This window comes from Pygoscelis adeliae, unplaced genomic scaffold (genome assembly GCF_000699105.1).
Source record: "Pygoscelis adeliae isolate BGI_AS28 unplaced genomic scaffold, ASM69910v1 Scaffold7, whole genome shotgun sequence".
Lineage (NCBI taxonomy): Eukaryota > Metazoa > Chordata > Aves > Sphenisciformes > Spheniscidae > Pygoscelis > Pygoscelis adeliae.
The window spans coordinates 2,312,674-2,330,131 of NW_008825268.1; the positions used below are offsets into that span (position 1 = coordinate 2,312,674).

The 17,458-nt window shown below is 38.8% G+C and overlaps 1 protein-coding gene across 1 annotated transcript in view; it reads left to right on the forward strand.

The window, feature by feature from the left end:
- ERBB4 (v-erb-b2 avian erythroblastic leukemia viral oncogene homolog 4) overlaps positions 1–17,458 on the forward strand; it is a 580,731-nt gene that overhangs the window by 421,957 nt on the left and 141,316 nt on the right. The window contains exon 17 of the mRNA XM_009329670.1: positions 1,402–1,446. Within this exon, the coding sequence (XP_009327945.1) occupies positions 1,402–1,446 (45 nt within the window). The remainder of the gene's footprint in view (positions 1–1,401; positions 1,447–17,458) is intronic.

The window sequence follows — 17,458 nt, forward strand, 5'->3', positions numbered from 1 at the left end:
GTCTGCACATTTGCTGAAGGAAACTGTTATTAAGGAAATCCTTACAATTTGTGTTTGCATGTCACAGTTTTTATGTAAAAATAAAAATTCAAGTAAACAAACAAGAGGTAAGGTTCACTATCATTCTGCTCTCCCTGGTGGGCAGGTAAGGGGAAATAGAATTCACTGAATTTATTTTATAATGGCAGAGTGATAGCTGATTTAAATGCAGCAAAAGCTGATGAGTGGCAAGTGATGGTGAAGTGGAAAGATCATCTCATGGGAGCATATTTGAACTCTTTCAGATTTTTTACATGCATATCCCTCTATCAAAGCCAAACTGAAAGCAGGAGACTTTAAAAAGAGTTGGGGATCATACCTTAATTTTAAAATGCCTCAACAGAAGTGAGTTTCAGTCTACCTATACGTCAGATCACCTGCTCCTGTAGTAGACGTACAGCCAAAGAGCCTGTTAATAAAATGGTTCTGAGATCTTGTTAAAGAGTTGAAATAAGTGGTTTGGTTTCCTTAAAATGCTGAGAGCTAGATACTCCCCATGGCTACAGAGGGACTAGCGGGGCATTCAGCACTAAAGGGTGTCAGGTTGTCTTAACCCCTAAAAGCTTAACTTTAGGTATCTGTCTCTGAGAATCTTGACTGCTGTGTAAATCTGTAATTGACTTGCTATTTGAATGCAGAGGACCTAGGACACCACTTCACCTGCTGCTCTTCATGAGGGCAAGGAAAATCCACGCATATCCATGTTTTATAACCCCATGGTTGTGCTTTAGTGCTGCTGCATAAAGTGATACCCTGCATTTCCATTGCCTTTGGTGAGCACCTGCTGATTTTGCAGGTGGAGGACTAATGGCAGCATCTAAGGAAAGCGGAATAGAATGCCTGAATCGGCAGACAATGTTTTGCTCTGGTTTTTGTTGTTGGAAGTTCAGCCTTGAGCTTCCCTGGTAAAAGTATAGTCGGCTTCCAAAATACTTCTGCAGTTGCCCTAGCTAGGAACTTAGAACAGAATGAACAATTGCATCAATTACAGAAAGAAAGAAAAGTTTTGCATTGTGCTCCTGGAGGTCTTGTCTTGCAAATGAACAGCTTTTGTGCAGTAATCACTGGTTTGATGATTCAGACAACATCCAGAAAAAGCAACTCTATTGTCAGGACTCCCACGTATGCAGGTGAAACCTGCGTTAAGTGTTGCTTGAGCCAAGATATGTCCAACCTTGGAGTGCTGTTTATGTTGATATTATTGTTCCCATTGCAAGCTTGTTTTTGTCACAAGCTATAATTTTGTGGTGACTTGGGTCTCTCGAGAATTATAATTAAGAACGTGGCACAAAGAGGGGATTCCTGCTTCTTGGATCTGTAAATAATTGACCCCTCCCTATTTTCAATTTGGATTTGCTGCAGGTGCATAGGACCACGTATTGAGGACTGCATCGGCCTGATGGATAGGTACTTGCTGAGTGATCGTTCCCTGTGTGTCTTCCATCTTCCACGTGTGGACAAGGGCGCATGCGTGTGCATGTCCTTGTGAATGGCAAATGACGTCTTTTGTTCTGTAATTGCCTGCAGGTGTAGAGGTCCCGCTAGTCATGACTGCATTTACTATCCATGGACACGACAGTCCACTTTACCACAACATGCTAGGTAACATCCACCACTTTTCCATTTTTGTACACAAGTTCCTTCCCTGGTTGCCATAGGAATGTTATACTATCCAGTTTGTTCAGAAACACAAACTATGGGGAGAATATAATTTGTCCTTAAGTAAGATATGCCTCTGAGCATCCAAATCTACTTTTCCATTTTAAAGCAAATTAAATATGTTACTTGTTTAGGCTGATAAGAAGATGCCCTTTTTTTTTTTTAATTTCTAGGTTAAATCAATAAGGGCTCAATTTTGAAATTTTCTGCAGAATTACGTGTTTCTTGATGAAATTTTACTAGAAGTAAACAAGGTGAAAACTCTGGTTTAATTGGAATTTACTTTTTTCCCATTTGTTGGTTTTTTTGTTTAAGACAGAGGTTAAAAGCAAATGAAGCTTTTTCTTCCATGTGGAAAAAAGTTTCAGCAAAACTGACTGAAATTGACATAGGACTGTTTGATTTTTTTTTTCATTTTCTGTTTTAAAAAAAGAATAATTGTAACCTTGCAGCAATTTTATTTTTCAGTAATGACGATCAAAACAAATTAATGCAGGAAGACTCCCAAAACATTCCAGTTATACTCTGCATTCTTTTTCATGAAAGCACTTCGTTGCCGTTGAGTTTGTTTATTTTTAAATTCAAACTGGTTAGTATGACTTCCAGGCTTTGGAATTACTGTCAGGAGCTAAGACTGGATGAAAAATATATCATTTCAATCAACTTCACCTCATTAAGCATTTTACTTTGGTTTTTTTCCTTGTCTTTAAAAAAAGATTTTAAGGTTGCCTTTCCTTCCTAGTTGTGTACCTAATGTGAATATTACTATTTGTAGCTGTTGAGGGAGAACATGTTTAGACTTGAAAAACAGTACTCTATAAATGCTATCAAATAGTATACTTGTTTAATTAAAACAATATCAGTTCTGACTTAATTCATGGACCAATGAATAGGCAACGGAAGAAGACTGAGTTTTTCAATATTTCAATTTTTTTTTTTTTTTTTTTTTTTTTTTTTTAAAATCTTTCTGAGCTGGAGTATCCAGTTTGAGATACTTCTGTGGGGGACTCGTTTTCAGATGTACTCATCCAAACTGAGTTGCCCAAAACAAGCAATCAGTTTTAAAGGTCTCCATTTTGTCAACTTTACTCAAAGCACAAATACAGAAAATGTATTATTATTTACATAAGTTTAAGGGGCTTACCAAACTGCAGAGAATGAAGGCAGTGCTGAAGTTCTTTGCTTTAGTAACTGATTTTAAAACAACATGTATTGATCAATTGGATTTTTAAACAGTTTTTGAGGGAACATTAAGAGCTTTATACTAGGAAGATGACTTGTTGACTGTAGTGTAACTCTCTTACAGTGTTACAGGCTGCTCGCTCTAGCTTCCTCTATTAGCCCAAAAGCCAGTCAGACCTTGTTCACTGTTTAATTCCAGCGGTATAACTCCAAAAAACCTTACCTTTGTATTGAAAATGTTCAGGTACTAGTAAAGTCTGTGGAGGTACTACCAAATACCCACTGAATTTGATGGAAAGACTCCTGTTAATCACAGTGGATGTTAGATTGGGCCCTGTATTTAAAAGTGGAATTAAAGAAGTGGAGCCTCAAATGTGATGACACAACACTAAAGAAAGTGTTGTCTAGTAAGGTGCCAGACTTAAACCATGTGATGGCAATGCTTATTTTGTCTTTTATGTTGTGTAAATCATAGGTTTTGTCTCCTTTAATCTACTGCCAAGGTGGTAAAGCAAATTATCAAGGAGAGTGGAAATTAAAGCAATTGTTTTACTCTGCTTAAGTGAATAATTTCCTGCTCCATTCAGTCTGAGGGGGAAGACCCTCAAATGTTTCCTTTAGATCTGATGGACCTTTTTTTTTCAACTTTGCCGAATTTATTTTAGGAAAATTACTGCATTGTGTTTGAATGTCAGTACGTATATATTCTTTCACCTTCAAGCCAAAGAAGGAAATTTCATACTTTTATATTTATTAGATTAGTGAAATTGTGCTTTCTTTTTTTGTGTGTGTGAAAATGGTTCATTTTTGGGGGGCTAAAAATGGGCAAAACTGCACTGGCAAAAGTGATACTTTTTATTATGGTAGGGGTGTAAATCAAAAATGAATGTGTTTCACTTTAGAACCTTCTTCATGTCCCTTTAACAATTGCGTGCCTTCCCCAGACTTATAGACCTTAAAATAATTAATAATCAGTTTTACCTTTATCCATTGACTCAAATTTCTTCCATTGATGTGAATTAGCAGTGAGTTGAAGGGCCTGCTGGTCAGGCAGCTGAAAGTGAGAACAGGACTCTAACCACAAACACCGAGATATTTCTCATCTTCACCTATTTCCATTTTCATACCAGTGTTGCTTTTCTTTCCAGTTGCAAATTGGTTTTGCCATGATCCATTGACTTGAGGGCTTTTGTAAGAGTCTGGTAGAATAGCAAAGGAATTCTTACTGTCGTGTTTAATAAAGATGAATCAGATGTGCTTCACATGGCTTGTTTTCCAAATGACCAGTGAAACTTCAGGCTTTCTGCTTATGTTTGGTCCCTTACATTCTGTGGAAGAAAATCCTTACATGCATTGCATGTCTTTCTGCATAGGTGTTTGGGTTTTTTAAAACCTTTAGTTTCAATAGAGTTCTGTCCAAAAGTATGCAAGAAACCCTTTTCTTTTCCCGTTTCCAGCTCAGTGCCATGTATAAGGGTATTTTAGCCCTTTTCCTCTAGACTACTTGATAGATTTTTCAAATGACTGCTAGGTTACTTGCTGGATCTCATGTGCCTTTTTTTTTTTCCCCATGTGAGGACCCACATTTATTTTCAATGCATTCAATTTATCCTCACAAAGGTTTTCACTGTATTCTTAACTGTCAGGTAAAGTTCAAACTCTAAAGAGTTAGAAGTCACGGAGAAATGAGTGCCTCTTCTGCTTGTGGTTAGTTGCAAATTCCAGTTATTGTCATTATAGCTCTTGATATACTGTACTTGAAATCATACAGCAGGGAAAGCCTTTCCTCACATTTGTGACGTATGCTGTCTGTATTTATACCATGTTTAATTCAGAGCATCCCTATCACAGTGTTGTCTGATTGTAATTCATGTGATTCACTGAGTCACTTTTGCTGAGCAGATTTTCTGGCTGACCTCTTTGGGCTGCTCAGATGACACAGAGGCCCGAAGGAATGGGACAGGCCTTGCCAGCAGAGAATTCCCCATGCAAGGTGGAGTCCTTAGCTGGTGGTGTAACTAACATCACTGCTTCTTTGTCTTCCTTTCTGTCTTCTTCCTTCCTTCCCTGCAGTGCTGAGAATCTCAGACCAGGGAACAGAGAGGAGACAAGAGCCTTGTCCCCCGGCTTTTCTCAGCTGCTTGTAGCTCTTCCTGGTTTTGTTTGCCTTTTGGGGGTGGGGAGAGCAGGTACTAGATTATTACTGTAAGGCTTCAGTTCGGGTTCCCCCTTCTTTATCAACCTTTCCTAGAAATCACCAAAGCAAAGATGGAAAGCAGACGGAGGCTGGAATTTCCCAGGATGCCCAAAGGAGTTAGCTGGCCTCCTTTCCCACCCCTTACTAGAATGACACTCCTCCTTTCAATACCTTCTAACAATTGTAGTTGGTCGTTTCTTTGAGTGGAACAGCGTACTGGTTAGTTCTGGGACAAAGAGCGAAAAGAGGAGTATGCCTGCTTCAAAGATTTGGATAACCATTGCCTAAAAGGAAGATTGAAAAACACTAAAAATATTACTCTCTGTCCATTAAGAAAATTACTCTAGGCAGTCACGTAAGGCTGGTTCTTCCACGCTCCCAAGTCCACCAGAAAAGTTTGGCTAACTCAGCTATTGAAGCTAGGCTGTGAACAAAGTTTTTGCTTAAAGTATGAATTTTAAATGTGTTCATCCTTCCTATGATTCATTCAACTTAATACTAAGAGAGGAGAGATCATTAAAGGAGGTGTGAAGTTTCTGTTTCCCGGTGCGCAAGAGATTGCAAATCTGAAGTTGTGATCAGAAGCATGTGGTGGATATGATAGGAAAGAAATAGCACATTGATGTTATTGGTCTGAGTAAGCTGATGTCTCTATTTATACCCAAAGAAAATTTCATTTGCGTTTCCCTTTTAACTAACAGAAACTAATTAGCCAGGACCACCATTGTCAAGTGGTTACATAAAATGATGTGTAGATGTTAACTCAAATTACAATCCTAATGCTAGCTTTAGATCAACAAAGGACATCCTCTCAACAAATCATCACTTCCTAAACAAAAAAGCTGGTTTTATGTACTGCGTGTGTGTACAAGAGCTAATTAACAGTAAACCCTATGTAATGCAGGCAAATCCTTTCATAGCTGTTTTGTACCCCTGCACAGTATGACTTCGATAGAATTTCACAGCAGCTCTGAGTAGATGATGGGGAAGGGAAACCACGTCTAATAAACTACTGATGTTCATTGCTTTTATGGCACTCTGTTCCATTGCTTGGAGGAAAGTGTTCCATATGCTCTGTATTTTTATAGAATAATTATAGTCATTCTGGAGGGGAAGAGAATCTCTCTATAAAATAAGAGGAAAAATAGGATCTGTGAGTACAAACTAAGCTACATTACTTGATTGGTAAAAGATGCTACTCTTGAGAGACCTAATATGGAGCTTTCTGATGCTGTATCAGAACAGAGCAGTTTGAAGAAACAGATTTATTTTTATTTTTTAAGAATCAAGTCTAGAAAAACAGGCAGGTTTTTGTCCTGCCTCTGTGGTTGGATAGAGCTTACACTTGATCTGTTTAGGACAGACTGATAGAGAAATCCCTCTTCTGTGTGACAACTTGCTGCTACTGAACTCGTTCTCAAGCAGACCTTTGCTGTAGGCACTTCTATTGTCACAACAACATTTCACTGCCTAGAGCTTTAGGAGGAATGCATTTTGAATACCCCTGTGACATGAATGAAAGTCACTGCAGTGATGTCTTGAGCTCCCCCACTTTTTGCCACTCCCTCTTAGTAAGACTGGTCTACTTAGGAAAGGGGCTGGGGGGGTTCCTTCTTTTTTGCTGTACAGATCTGACCACAGATAAAAAAGCTCTCATTGTATTAAAACTTCTGTTCTATGACATGTTCAGAAAGATTTGTCTGGGGTCTGCGGAGGGTTCTAGTTCATCTGCTTACTCAGCAGGGTTGACTGGTGTGGTCTCATAGTATGGAAGGATTTGGTAGGATCTGCTACTATAGAAAGAAATAAACTGTTAAGGGTTGAAGAGTGAAGGAACTAGAAACAATTGTCACGCAAGCGCTTCTTAAAATCCCTTCTGTGGCTCTAGTAGCTTGAGGATCCCTGTTGAGAGTGCACAGGATAGAATAAGGCCAGAAATCTGATGTTTCTAGTAGTTGGTTATACAAAGAGTGGAATATGAGCAAAATACTCTTGCAGTATATTGAGGTTGTTGACACTCATAGACCAAGTTTCTCAGCAGCTGTGCTCATTTGATGGTTTTGGGTAATATTCATGATTGTGCAGTGGTACACACCAAACAGAGAAATGCCACAATGAGGTTATAGAAGTTGGCTTAGCGTGTCTCCTTGTGGATAAGTGTGGCAGTCCTTATTGTCTCATTCAGTATTGTCCCAGCCCTTGTGCTCAGCTGCTGAGCTCTGCAGCGCCCAGTCTTACAAAGCAAGCAGGCAGGTTTCTTGCAGAAACTGCAGGGACTTGTATTTGGTCTGCTTAGCACAAATTCGTAGTACCTCTGTTATCCCTGAACTTCATGCCAAGTGTTCGTTAAGTCCTATCCCTCTGTGGCTTGAGTACAAGGTCCAACTTGGTGAGCTGTATGCATATGTTCAGCCCCACCTTAACAGCAAGCTTCTCAGTTTTATAAAGAGTGTCATGGAAAATGTACAGAATGCACTAAACTATTTACCAAGCACTGGAGTTTTGTCAGGTCATAAGCAAATTTCTTTGCAGAGACTTCTCAATAAAAGCTTTTTTTTCCCCGTTTGCTACCACAAGTTGCAAAATAAATTTTCAAATACATTTAAAATAAGAAAATTCTTTGTTCAGAAAACTGGCTGCATTATTTTTACTGAAACTGTGAGCAGAAAAAATAACAAGTGATTAGGCCAAACGTGATAGGTCACTGCTGAAAGACAAGAAGCATTAGGGAATTCCAAATTGCAAATTGTTTGTTAGAATGGAAAACTACACATAGCCCTATTGCAGAGGTCACTGCTTTTATTTCTCGTCAGGCTACATAAGCCTTGTGTTGTGTGTCTGTACTGGTTTGGCTACACAAATAATATATGATGCAGAAATAAAATTGTGCCACGACGAAGTGACCTTATTATAGAGCAACAGTATATATCTCACCGCTCTCCGATGGGTTTCTTTTATGGCTTGAAATGAGGATTTAATTTAGATTTAATGTTGTTATAAATTAATTATCTATTATTAAAAATACATTTGTACAGCTTTAGAAATATGTAAGATGTAGAGTTGCTTAAACCTCAGTGAATGGATTCTTAATAATTCATTAATATTTAACATACAATAAATCAGAACTAAAGCTTGCGGTCTTACATCCAATCTACCTGCGTAATGCAGGATTTTTTGGTCTTTCATATTTAGACAATTTACATGACAAATGTATTTCAGTTTAGAGTCCAGCCAAGACTTAATTCTCTGCATTCTGGCTTACTCACCATGACCTGTCAGGTGATAAAGGAGCTGCAATTCTTGCATAAAATGGGAAGCTCTTGGTTGGGGTTCTTTATGTTGGTAAGTAGTGTGCTTATGCTGTAAGCATGTATACAGTCAAGTCTGCTTAACTAGATCTCTTCAGATCAAAGTTAGTATCTCAAGCCATGTAATCTACTGTAGGTGGGGACTGCGATTGGGTTTGGGATAGATTTACTCCTTTCTGGTATCTATAAAGTAACCTTGCAAGAATTTCGCCCCATGCACACTTTTCCATTGCCTATTTAAAACCAGTTAAATATTTGCTGGAATGATCAAGTGTAGAACACTTGATGCAGATGAGGATTTGTATTTAAAGTCTGCAAATGACATTACATTTTTTTGTTTTACATACAAAAGTGTACATCCTACTTCTCAGTTAATTTGCAACAGCTTTTCCAGCATTAGACCAAAAATAGTGGATAACTTGTTAATGATGGTAACACAGTTCACAGTCAATCTTTTTCATTTGTTTTTGGAGAAATGGAAATACCAGCTTTGAATTTGATAAGACATTTTCCAGTTTTACCAGTGTGTAGCTTGCAAACACACAATGATAACCTAATAAAACAAGATATAGGTTTGAAGGAATTAACAAGCTTCTGTCCTTTGGTGCTACATGTGGAAAGTTGTACTGCAGCAGTTACCAAAGGTGGAAGCATTACCAGGAATACCAGCAACCATGCAGGAATAGCGCATTAGCAAATCAAGCCATCAGACCAAATTACTTTATCTTACTATAATTTTTTTCCTGTCATGCTGTAAAGTGAAGTAACAAGGTGGGAAAACATCATATAAATTATCTGTACCTTTGGACTTTTTGTATGAAGGGTTTCAAATAACTTCATTCAAATTGTAGTGGGAAAGGGGGCCTAATACTAAACTCATTTCTCATGCAATGCCCTCTCTCTGTTAGTTCAGCTTACTTTGCATCTCTTTTCTGTAAACTAGAGGTATTTTGCCTCTTTTCTACCTCGTTATAATGGTAGCGGAGAGTTGAACAAGGATGTAGACCCTGTACCTTCAGGAAGACTGTTTTCTCAGGACTGTGTGTTAAAGAGGCTTTAGAGAAGAGCCACCAGGAATAATTAAAGCTTTGTACATTGTGCCTTGTAGTGAAGAAGTTTGGGAGCTCAAACAGCTAAAGCTTATTTTGGCTGAAGGTTGAAGTGTAGAGCCTGATTATCATCTAAAAGTACATAGATAAGGAACAGAAGTTTGCTTAAAGATGGCGCTAGTCTAGCAGACTGAAAAGGAGGGTAGGGTGTCTGTCTGTGAGATAATTAAATGGATGAAATCTTAAGAAAGACACATTCAAAGCAGCAAAATGCCAGTGCACTTCTAATGAGGGTTAATAATCCCTGGAATGATTTTCCCTGGTAATGTTCAATTCTCCAGCACTAGACTTGTAAAATCAAGACTGGAACTTTTTCTTGCAAGCATGATGAATTTGTGCCAAGTCTGTAGGCTGTGCTATACAGATACTCAGGCCAGAGAATTTTGCCGGTTCCTCCTGTCATTGTTTACAGTGTGTGACATGACACTTTCATGTCTGTGCTGATAGTTTCCACCTACGATCAGCTCTTGGCTCGTGCTCTAAGATTAGGACCCAGCATTCCTCCTTTGAATTTTGATTGCTGGTACCAAGTTGGACACAGACAAGCAAATCTAGCTGCTGAATACTGGGCTTTGGTTCCTGTTGGCTTTGGTGAGGCACACAGTGAGAGCTCCATATGACTTTACACAAGGTTTCTGTTATGCTGACATATCTTTGTTCATTAGCAGTTAGATCAGTTAAATTTCTGAGTTTTCAGACTGGCTATTGCTACAGGAGAGGAGAAACTCACTCAGATCTTACCTGTTTGACTGAATTCTCTTGCATGGTGTCTATATTCACTTGAATGACTCATTTATTTTGAATAAATATAGTAGCATTTTTGTGTGTTTGTGTTTCAGCATTTTTATTTGATGTCGTACAACTGAAGGCAAATTGTTTCCCATGACTAAGTTTCTCCACTAATGACATAAATCTGAAGGTCTAATTTGTCCATCTCTATCAGGTTTTCTAAGCCTCAGATGCTAGTAAGGTATTAAGTATCTTATATTGTTATGCAGTGCAGACTCTTCCTTTTCTTCTCTTTTTTCTTTTTTTTTCCTCTCCCTCTTATTATCCCTCCCTTCCTTTCTTGAAGGATGCTTTGGTACAGCTGTATCTTCGGTACCATGAAGTTTTAGAAAGTGTGGAATCTAGATATTGGATGGGGTTTTTTTCATTTCTATGTAACCTTTGAAAGTGAAGTTTTCTTTAGGGAGGACAGTACTTTTGTCAAAAAACTTCACACTTTTTGTCAATCTGATGTACATTTTTAATGACACCATCTTCACACACTGGTGAACAGGCTCTTTTGTGGACATGATGGCTGTTTAATCTATAGAAGATAATGCAGATAATGTGTGTAGTTATCTGACATTGAGCAAATGATCAAAAAGGCAAGGAAAGATTGTGGGATAATGTGAAAAACAGGTGCTGGCTAATTCTGACTGAGCTTTTCATTGGCAGAGAGTTGTGAGGAGCTTCCTGTGTATTTGCCTGTTCTGGCACATCTCTCGACAGAGCTGGTAATTCCTCATCCTGAAGAGTTGTGGCATTTATACAGAAATTTGAGAACAAATTCAACCTTGTCCTCACAACAAAGGCCAAACTTTGGTTAAACATGGTCCAATCATGATGTAATCCCTGATTTGTAAAGTATATAAAGTTTTTCTTGTAGTACCTGCAGGAAAATTGTCTAAAATGCAATCAACCTTTTAAGTAAGAAGTGTGAACCATTTCCTCAAATAATTTATCTTAGACTCCCAATACCCTGCCTGTGACACAGTCTGTCCATTAGAAACATAGGCCATCAAAGCAATACACCAAGGTGTTACTTGCCTGTCCTGGTTTCAGCTGGGTTAGAGTTAATTTTTTTCCTGGTAGCTGGTACAGTGCTGTGTTTTGGATTTAGGATGAGAATAATGTTGATAACACACCAATGTTTTAGTTGTTGCTAAGCAATGCTTACACTAAGTCAAGGCCTTTTCAGCTTCTTATACTGCCCTACCAGCAAGGAGGCTGGAGGTGCACAAGAAGCTGGGAGGGGGCACAGCCAGGACAGCTGACCCAAAATGGCCAAAGGGATATTCCATACTGTATGACGTCATGCTCAGTATATAAACTGGGGGGAGTTGGCCGGGGCAGGCACGGCCGCTGCTGGGGAGCTGGCTGGGCATTGGTGAGCAGGTGGTGAGCAATTGCATCATGCATCACTTGCTATTATTATTATTATTATTTAATTTTCCCTTCCTTTTCTGTCCTATTAAATTGTCTTTATTTCAACCCACGAGTTTTACCTTTTTTAAGATTCTCTCCCCCATCCCACTGGGGGGAAGTGAGCGAACAGCTGTGTGGTGTTTAGCTGCCTGCCGGGTTAAACCACGATATTGCCTCTTAAAATGCTCGCTTGGATTTTCATTACATGTTCATATTTTACTCGCTGTTCCATTTTAAGTCATAGCTGTCTACTTGTAGTAAACCTAATGATGTTTGGATATGTCACTGAAATTAAGTAGCACAGATATTTCTTAAAAGGCACAGAAGCTGTAAAAGCAACATAACATGAGTGAAAAGAAGAGGTGACAGTGGAAAAGTAGAAGCAAACAAAAGGAAAGAGGATGTGTTTTTAATTATTTGTTGCCATTTGTTTTGCTCCGGTTACTGCTGTTAAGGTTCAGCCAACTTAGAACCCGTAGGCTTGATGTCAATGTTGCTGAGTATAGTCTTAAAATCATGCTGAATAGGAGATAAGACATTGCGATCCTTACTTTTGGCGATATAGCATGTTAATCTGAAAATTAATCTGAAAATAATGCTGGAAATACTAACCATGATATACGGATCCTGTAGGTTGGTTGGTTAGAAGCAAAGAATCAGCGATTCTGGTAGAATGGAGGGAAGAGGACTAATTCTAGTTGGGCAACTCACCAGCATGGCAGTGGCCAGACTGGTCTCTTCTAAGCTCCCAGTAGGCTTGAATCAGCCATTGGGAAATTTTCAGTTCATTTCAGTGGGCTCTGTATCAGTGAGCATTGCTTTGTTTGATTGAATAACCTTCCTTAAAGAAAATGTGTAAATTTCAGAAATAAATTTCCTAAAAAAACCCTCGTGGTCTGATGTAGGGGGAAAGAAAAAAAGTGAAAAGTATTCCTGCATTAAAAATGGACCACTAGTAGTTAATATGCGTAGTCTCAGTTGCAGTAAGGATAATAGACAAAGAACAGATTGAAGAGATAATATTCTAGCTTTAAAATACTCCCATCTCCTGTAGATATGTTTTTCCCTCCCTCGTGGCAGCGATATCCTCTGCCTGTAAATGACTTGGATGCAGGCTAAGTTCAGTGCTGTCTCACCACTTCAGCTTTGCGTGAACTCTCTCTCCTTTGATTTCCTGGATCAATCAGTGGATCAGGCTCCAAATGCAAACTTTGGGATGTTTTGAATCATCTTTTAATCAGCGGATTTTTTTAAATAAGGGAGCTCTTTCCGTTTCCAGGAAAATTCCAGTGAGAAAAAGACAATTACTAAGAAAGCAAGCCAAAACCTATAGCTGTAGCAGTATTTTGTGTGTATTCTCGGTAGCTGGTTTCATCAACCTTTTTGTGCTCTTCTCACTGAAATACTTCAAATACATATATTTTTTGAAGCAGGATGAGAGGCAGTTTCTCTCTCCGTTGTGATAGAGGCGGGGAAAAAAGATGTCTGAGCCTTCTCTCCCCTTGTTTTCTTGAGCTCTAAGGAGCTTCAGAAGCTGTGAGACCCAAAAGGCACAAAAAGTCAGCAGGATCCACTGTCTATCAGAGAGGCTGGTACTGAGGTTTGGGGGTTTGGTGGCAGGGGCTGAGGAAGGGATTTGTGGTTGAAAGAGGAAAAAGAGAGTTTTAAGCTGGATCACCGTTTTCCCAGATGCTCGGCCTGCTCTGTTCTGGGGGTTTAGCAGCTATTGGAAGAGGAGTATTTTTAACATTTGGAAGATGCATAGATAAGGCGGTATTTGCAATAAATTCTGGAGTGTTCTATCATACTGAAATTTGGGAGAAGGAAGAGCTGTTTTACTAAATTATCATTTGCCTTTATGTGGGCCATACTGTACTGCAACATAATCATAATAAAACAGCTGTTGTAGAGTCTAGGTTACTCTGAGCAGTATCCTCACCATGGACACAAGCTGTTTTCCTAATCAAGTCACATCTGTGACTATCAAGATGATAGGAGGTTGCTGTGTACATAGACACAAAAAAAAAATCATCAGTAGAGCTGAGAATAGAAAATGAGGATAATATTCACAAAGACTGGTTTCCCTTGGCTCGCTTTACAGCCAGTGAAGTGAAATAGATTCCTTTGGGTGGCTGTGGATACGGAGGAGAGGAGTGAAGGTGGGTGGGTTCGGAGATTCTAAGTTGAACTTTTTTTTTCTGAATGGCCTCTGGGGAAATGCTGGCAGTGGGATGATGACTAGCATTAAGAGGAATTGCAAGATACACCAGAGTTTCTCTCTGCTCCACTTGGTAATATAAGAACGAATGGGAGATGACTGATAAGTTACAGACATGGAAGACTTTTTGGGCATATTATCGTCTAGGAGATGATCCTGTAGAAGCCTTGTGTCAGAAGGAGGATCTCAATTTTAGGTGAGTTTTTCCCCATAATCAAATGGGATTTTCTAATGATTGATATAATTTGTGTAGGGCATTTAGACAGAATGCTGTCCTTGTAAAGTAATAGTGATAAATCCAAAAGCAGCATCAGGCATACTCAGAAATAAATTCCTTATACCCTGCTCTTTATCTACCTTGGATTTTCCTCTATATTTATGAGCACTGCATTTATTCCCTGCTATGCTCCATAAAGATAAATTCCGCATATTTAGAACTCAAATGAGGAGTAGCTAAAATGTATGTTGAAGTTAACAGCATCATGGCCATTACTAGTATTCTAATAAATGTCTCAAATGCTATATTTATTTATATATATATATACCACTGTAGAATGAAGTGTTACTTTGTTGAAGTGTTACTATTTTGATTTAGACTTTGAAGGAAAAATTTTTAATCGTGTGTGTATATATGTATGAATGTATGTAATATATGCATGATATATGGTGCATATTTCCGAACATGTTCTTCTACAAATCCTCCATGCACTCTAACTTTAACCTCAAACATAGGTCCAAAAGATGCTTAAATGCCACCAGTCGTTAAAAAAACTCAGCTGAAACCCATGTAAGCTCTACATTTATCACAAAACAAATGATTGGATATTGCAAGAAACTTGAAGATCAGGAACATAGTGTAATAGTCCTGTTCTCATCAGATTATCATGTCCCATTTTGTTTTGATGGGACTTTTTTTTCCCCTCTGCCAGTGTCCAGTGCTGAACTGTAGTCTGACTGCTCACTCATGTGAAGAGGCTTGTTCGCCTTGGTGAGATGGCTTATGGGAGTATAGATGCAGAGCTGGACCAGAAGTGGTCTGATGGATGTTAGGGCTCTCTTTAATGTACAGAATGTGTTCTCACAAAGGAGAAATGTAAAGTCATAAAGACTTCAGAAGGAGGGAATCTGGGACAGAATCTCAGAATTAGTCCCCAAATACAGTCCTTGAAGGTTCCCTAGTGTGAAATACTCCTGGAGCTTGTGAAAGCAAATGCTCGCTGCCCCATATGATTCAAAGCTGGAATAGGAAAGAGTCCAGTGTTCACAACCACTGAGACAAAAAATCTGCTCTGTGCTCCTTAAATCTTCCGAACAATTACTCTCAGGAAAGACTGGCATTCCAAAAAACAATCAAAAGGGTCAGGTATAAAAAGGTAGATCAATGCATTTTCAAAAGAGAGATGATGATTTGTGAAGTAAAGTAAAAACGAAGGGCATGGCGTAGAGAAACCTTCCTCTTGCAGCTCCTTAAAGGTAGGCAAACCATCTGTGCAGTCCTACAGGCAAGATTTTGCTTCGCCATGTATGGGTTTGGATATTTTGTATGTTGAATAGCTCAATTTCAGTAAACATTTAACTGGAACTTAAGTGAATTACAAGCACTTTCCACCAGTGGAATTTGGAAACTGTTTAAAAAAATAGCAGAAGGAAGAGCACAGTATTCAAACAGGTTTCCTCCTGTTGGTTATTTAAAATACTTCCAAACATTCCTTCCTGTTCTCTGTTGAACACTCCTCCCTGTTCTCTATTCTTTATGGTTTGATTTATCACCCAACTGAAGTGAATTTCCCTCTGTGTCCTGTACCAAATATTGGGTACCAAAAATTTTAGAGAACAACGTAGTGAATGTCTAATTCATCATGAATATGTGTCCTCAGAGATCTGATTGTTTTTCCAAACTCTGGAGCATACACCTAGTTACATAATTGTTTGTTAACGGTAAAGAAAAAATGGCATGCACTAGACTGAATCAAGCTGCCACCCGAAATGTTAATGAATTCCTATTAATACTGACTGCAGTATTCACTCATCTGTACAATCACTGGTGGAGCAAAGCTGAGGGCAGGTTGAAATAATTTCTGAGCCATTTAGGCTCGAGTTCAGCCTTCTGCTTGAGAAGTTGTATGGGATGTAGGGTGAAGGTAATTGGCCTGCCCATGTCTACTAGAACATATAATAGAAACCAAACTGTAGCAATGAAGAAAACATTATAAAAATCTGCCCTGAACACCTATTGCAGAGTGAAAGAATGTTCCTGCTCAGTTTCAATGGCCAATTTTATGCTAGGATTTGTATTCTCTATATGACCCAGCTCCCATTGAATGTTTTGGCTACCTACTGATGTAAATGGGCACTGCCTTGTATTTCTCCAGCGCCTCAAGCGATGTAGCGCGCTCTGCCTCAGACTGTGCTGCTCTGTGGTACTTCTGGATTTGACAGTTAATTAATAGAAAGCAGTGCCACCAGACAAAGTAGTCTCTCAGCATATAATGTCATACAGGAAAATGCACTTGATATTTCTATTTCAGAAAAGCATGTTTTCTTATTAATAATTTCGCGTACACAGACATAATCATAGAGCCAGTTGACTGCAACTGGTTGCAGAGAAGCAGGCTGAGTTTATTGCTTCTAACAGGAATGCTTTATGCAGAGAGAAACTCTTTGAGCTAATGTTGATGGTTTTAGTTTCAGAGCAGTCCATCAGCGCCCATGGTCATTACAGGTCTGGTTTTCTTTATTTAAAGCAAAATATTACTCTTCCCAAAGAAAATGGGAAATATGACAAGTTTATAAAGAGGATTGTTCTTTTACTTGATGAACTGGCTTCACCTGTGAGTCCAATCTAGTGGATTTAACTGGCTTTCTGTCACAGATAAATCACTCTACATTATATGGGGCCTGACTTGGCATATTTTACAAGGAGCGTTGATCTGTTTGCTTAAAGCACAAGCCTCAAAACAAAGTCACTGTGCAAGTTCTTAACAATAGCATTCCTTTTTTATGTTGTGGCAGAAGAGAAAAATCTCAGCCTAAAAATACCAGGGGTGCAAGAGATGTCAGATGGGCTTTTCAGTTTTATAGGGAGAGAAGCCCATGAAAAGCCTCCATATTGATACTGTAATCCCAGAGATTTCAGATTCCCGGTCAACTGTATTAACAGGGAGTTAAAATTGAGAGTTCTTAGTAATTTATGGTGAAAACAACAGAAATATGGTTGTTCTCCTAAATTATGCCATTCAGATTTGAAACTAGTGTCCTGGTTTCAGAAGGAGGTGCTGCTGAAGGAGAAGGTGAATCGAGCCAATTTGCAGAAGTAAAGGCCATCCAGCTGGCTTTAGACAAAACCGAAACAATATTCCCAAGAAGTACCGATAGAAGTACCTTAACTACCCAGGGATGTTCAAAATACTGAAAAGTTACTGTAATGAAGGAGGAAACATCATAGAAGAAGGTAGTGACACTGCCATTCTCTACTTCCTCTGTAAAAAAACTTTCAGAAAAGTCACTGTAATTGCTAGTTGTCTCCATGAAAATGGTATCCATGGTACAGTAA